The sequence below is a fragment of the Lichenostomus cassidix genome, unplaced genomic scaffold, assembly GCF_008360975.1.
Source record: "Lichenostomus cassidix isolate B80296 unplaced genomic scaffold, HeHo_3.0 HiC_scaffold_210, whole genome shotgun sequence".
Classification (NCBI taxonomy): domain Eukaryota; kingdom Metazoa; phylum Chordata; class Aves; order Passeriformes; family Meliphagidae; genus Lichenostomus; species Lichenostomus cassidix.
This window is the reverse complement of record NW_028147783.1, coordinates 188-5,015: the sequence shown is the minus strand read 5'-3', so window position 1 is coordinate 5,015 and position 4,828 is coordinate 188. Positions and strand designations below refer to the sequence as shown.

General features: G+C 51.4%; 1 protein-coding gene across 1 annotated transcript; it reads left to right on the top strand.

Moving 5' to 3' along the window:
* Window positions 1-53: 53 nt before the first annotated feature.
* Window positions 54-4,605, top strand: LOC146420875 (uncharacterized). The gene has a single exon (XM_085047936.1). It carries the CDS (start codon window positions 197-199, stop codon window positions 1,832-1,834), a length of 1,638 nt encoding a protein of 545 aa, XP_084904062.1. The 5' UTR covers window positions 54-196; the 3' UTR covers window positions 1,835-4,605.
* Window positions 4,606-4,828: the final 223 nt, after the last annotated feature.

Below are 4,828 nucleotides of genomic sequence, written 5' to 3'. Positions count from 1 at the left end.
CCAATGGCGATCCCGGAGCTGGGGGAGCCTCAGCAGGCTGGAGAGGGGGGAGCGTGGATAAGGGGGAAGCCTGGGATCCCTGGAAGCGCAGAGCAGAGAATGTGGCGAGAAGGGACCCCTGGGACCCCCAAAGCGCCCGGATCATCCCTAAGCGGGACCCTGGAAAATAGGGAAGCCCAGGAGCCACGGGAGCCCCATGAGTGCAGGGAAGGGAGACCCTGAGAAGGCCAAAGTGAAAAGACCAGAGAGGGGGAAATGCTGGAACGGTTTTGAGGTGAATGGTGGTGGTTTGGGGTTTTTATGGACACAAACCCCTGGGAGACTTGCAGAGCTGGAGCTGGGCAGGAGGAACCCCCAGGGCAAGGCGCTGAGTCTTTGTTTTTCCCCCAAAGCAGGATTTGTCATTGCCAAGGTGTGGGAGATGGAGGAGGAGGAAAAGGCCCGGAGATGCTGCAGGAGGAGGAGCTGCAAACGCAGCCCAGGGAGCTGCGAGGAGGAAAGAGCCTCGCTGTGCTGGGAAGGTGGCCAGAGATGCAGCCGGAGCTGGGAGCTGGGGGAGAAGCCTCAGGGCGGAGAGAAGCCCCACAAGTGTGGGGAATGTGGGAAAAGCTTCAGATGGAAATCTCACCTGATCCGGCACCAGAGGATCCACACTGGGGAAAAGCTTTATGAGTGTGGGGAATGTGGGAAGAACTTCAGTGAGAGGTACAACCTGATCCAGCACCAGAGGTTCCACACAGGGGAAAAGCCCTACGATTGTGGGGAGTGTGGGAAGAGCTTCGGCCTGATGTCCAGCCTGACGAAGCACCAGGTGATCCACACTGGGGTAAAGCCATACTGTTGCAAGGAATGTAGGAAGAGCTTCAGGTGGAGATCTGAGCTGATCAAGCACCAGAGGATCCACACTGGGGAAAAGCCCCACAAGTGTGGGGAGTGTGGGAAGAGCTTCAGGCTGATGTCACACCTGATCGGGCACAAGGTAGTCCACACTGGGGAAAAGCCCTACGACTGTGGTGAATGTAGGAAGAGCTTTAGCTCGAAATCTGGGCTCATTGTTCACCAGAGGATCCACACAGGGGAAAAGCCCTATGAGTGTGGCAAGTGTGGCAAGAGCTTCAGACACATGTCCAACCTGGTGCAGCACCAGGTAATCCACACTGGGGAAAAGCCCTACGATTGCGAGGAATGTGGGAAGAGCTTCAGCCAGAACTCCACCCTGATCAAGCATAAGAAGATCCACACTGGGGAGAGGCCCCATGAGTGTCCCAAGTGTGGGAAGAGGTTTCACACCAGCTCCCATCTCCTCCGCCATGAGCGCATTCACACCCAGGAGAGGCCCTTCCGCTGCCCTGACTGCGGGAAGGGCTTCAAGCACAACTCCACCTTCATTAGGCACCAGATGATCCACACTGGGGAGAGGCCCTATGACTGTGGGAAGTGTGGGAAGAGCTTCAGGCTGATGTCACACCTGATGCAGCACCAGATGATCCACACAGGGGAAAAGCCCTATGAGTGTGGGAAGTGTGGGAAGTGCTTCAGCCAGAGCTCCAACCTGATCCGGCACAAGGTGATCCATACAGGGGAGGGGCCCTACGAGTGTGTGAAGTGTGGGAAGAGGTTTCAGACCAGCTCCCATCTCCTCCTCCATGAGCGCATTCACACCCAGGAGAGGCCCTTCCGCTGCCCTGACTGTGGGAAGGGCTTCAAGCACAACTCCAACCTCATGACCCACCAGCGCATCCACACCGGGGAGAGGCCCTATGAGTGTGGGGAGTGTGGAAAGAGCTTCTCAAGCAGGTCTAACTTGACTCAGCACCAATGGAGCCACCAGTGAAGGAAGCCCTGTGAGTGCCCCAAGTGCAGGAAGAGCTTCATTGCTGCTCCAACTCCATTCCCTGTGGAAAGATCTGCAGTGGATAATCCGCAGTGACCCCCGTTGGGCAGAATCCTGGTGACCCCCATTCCAGGTGATCCCTGTCGGGTGGTGGGAAGGTGTTGCAGTGATTTCATTCCCTTCTCTTTGTGCTGCTGGGAGTTAGTCAGGAATAAATTTACTCTCTGTGCTCAGGCTGTGTCTCTTGTGGGTTTGTGTTCCCCCCAGCCCTGCTGTCACTCTGCCCCCACCCTGCTGCTCCCATTTTTTCATGTAAAGCTTTCCTGTTCAGCTCGTGCTTTTTATGGGGGGCAGCAGGGGGGCTGTGATGGGAGAGCCCCATAGAAAAGGGCTTGGAATTGTGGGTCTGCCTGGCATCTGGAGTGTCATCCCTGCTGGGCAGTCTGATTGGCTGAAGGTTGCTCAGCTGTTCTCCAATTGGCTCATTTTCTCAGGGCTTCCTTTTTGGGGCTATTTTTCTATGGGGTTTGGGAGTCCTTAGGGGTGCTGGGGTGGCTCAGAGGGGTCTCAGCGCCTTTTGGGGTTCGCTGCGTGCCATGTCAGGGTTCAGGTGCCTCCCAAAACTCCCCAGATTGGGGTGACACGTGGGGACACACGGGGGTCCCTATTCCCGATCCATCCCAGGACCAGGTCTGCCCCCCAGTCACAGCCCCACCACGGGGTCCCCCCAAGTCCCTCCCCAGTGCCCCCAAATAAACACGGCCGGGGCCAACTAGGAAGCTTTATTGGGAATCCTGGGAGCAGCTGGGCAGGGTGAGAGTGACAGCAGGACTGGGGGGACACACAACTCCCCCAAAATCAGCGCGAGGACAGAGCGGGGGTCCCGGCCAGGCCTGAGGCCATGGGGAAAACATCTGAAGAAAGTAGTAATAGGGAGAGGGATGACTGATCTTGTGCAATCTATAACAAGCGAGTGTAAAACCTGTTGCAAAAACAACCCTGACAAAAGCTAGAGAGTAGTGTTAGCAGTGACAAAGGCAGGTCATCTCCCGGGAGATTACTGGCAAATAGGTTTTGCTGAAATGTCATAGAAGGAGGGATATAAACATGTATTGGTATTGGTTGATATGTCCCGTGAATGGCCTGAAGCTTATCCCTGTCACACCAATGCAGCAAAGGAAATAGTGAAAGCCTTGCTCAACCATACAATTCCAAGGTTTGGGGTTCCTTTGGGAATGTCATCAGATAGAAAATCACATTTTGTTGCAACCATGATCGGGGAAGTTAGCAAGATTCTGGGACTTACTTGGGACCTGCACACACCATACAGGCCCCAAGCAAGTGGCAAAGTTGGACGTGTGAATGGGACCCTCAAGGCCCAGACTGGTAAGATCTGTCAAGAAACATCCATGACATGGATTCAGGCTTTGCCTATGGCCTTACTGAGGGCCCACATACAACCAAGGCAGAGGGACAGTGTAAGTCCCTATGAAAGCCTATATGGCAAACCATATCAGGTTCCACATGTCCCGGGGGAAATTCACATGAGGGGAAAAATTGATTTACAGAAATACTTAACAGCTTTAAGCTCCACTTTGCAGAAGCTCCAGAGATTTGTCATGCAGTCCAAAGCTATAGGATTGGACACCCCTGCTCACCCATTTCAGCCTGGAAACTGGGTCTGCATCAAGTGGTGGACCAGCGACCCCTTCCAAGCTAAGTGGAAGGGACCATTCCAAGTTTTGCTGACCTCCCAACTGCTGAAAAAGGTTGCTGGGAAAAGACCATGGATCCACTACTCCAGAGTGAAGAAAGCTTCTGCCCCTAAGACCATTGAAAAAACAGAGACTGATGCAAATCAAGATAATGTAATTTAAATTGTTCTTTACATGTCTGCTGTTTGCCCAATTGGTAACCATGACTCAAGGCTTAGCCAAAAATTGCACAACATGGTGATCCAAAATGTATCCAGAGATTTTGATATGAGCAATTGCTAGATCTGCACCCAGTTACCACCTCTAGATGGATGTGATAACTGGCCATCGAAAATTAAAAAGGTTTGGAAGAAATTGGGAAGGGGATTCAAATTCTACATGAAGTGGGTTCCAGAAATTACACCTGGAAATTCGGCCATATCTTCCACACTCTCACTTCATGGTTACCAAACAGGGCCTGAGTAAAAGAAGCATTTATAATACTTGTATTGTAGTTAATACCTTTGCTATAGCTAGTTATGTAAACAGGTGCTGTAGTTAGTAGTGTAGAGGCTAGACAAGGTGAAGTCTTGTTAGTCTCTAAAAAGGGGAGAAATTATGCCTGATGGGTTTTGTCTTTGCTCTTTATACACTTTTTATACCCCTTGCCCTGTACCTTTCACTCTCTGTACCTTTCACTCCCTGTACCTCAGCCCTACATGTCTATAACCCTTGTACTGTGATATTTAGCCTAGTTTGGGCTTCTCTGGGGCAGATGAAACATCCCTACTGTCTCAGAACTAGAGGCTCCAACCTTGGACAGAGCCTCCTCTCTGGAACATGTTTTTGTAAACTAAACTGTAGCCTCATTTAGGGGGGGATAATTAGAATAGAGGAACAATTACTTCATTTGTTAGGTTTCTTATTGGGGGATTTTAGGTAGATATGCTAATTTGTAAGGCCCATTAAATTGTATCCATGTTGTACATGGTGTGCTCCTCAGTGTGATTCCACCTGTGATGAGGGTGCACCTGGGATCCTATTAAAACCAAGGGAATACCCTTTCTTTTTTCCCCTGTACTGCTGTGTCTGCCTCTTATTTTACCAGCCTTTAAGGCATCAGTCCCACAATGTCCCCACCCAGGGCTGTGACCCCTCATGTCCCCACCCATGTCTCAGTACAATGTCTTAATTTTAAACCCAAATTCAGGTGTTTGGAAGGGATGAAGAGAAATGAAAAGAAAACCAAGGGTGAAAGAAAAGGATTTATATGTCTGTGCTGGCTGAGGATCCACATGCT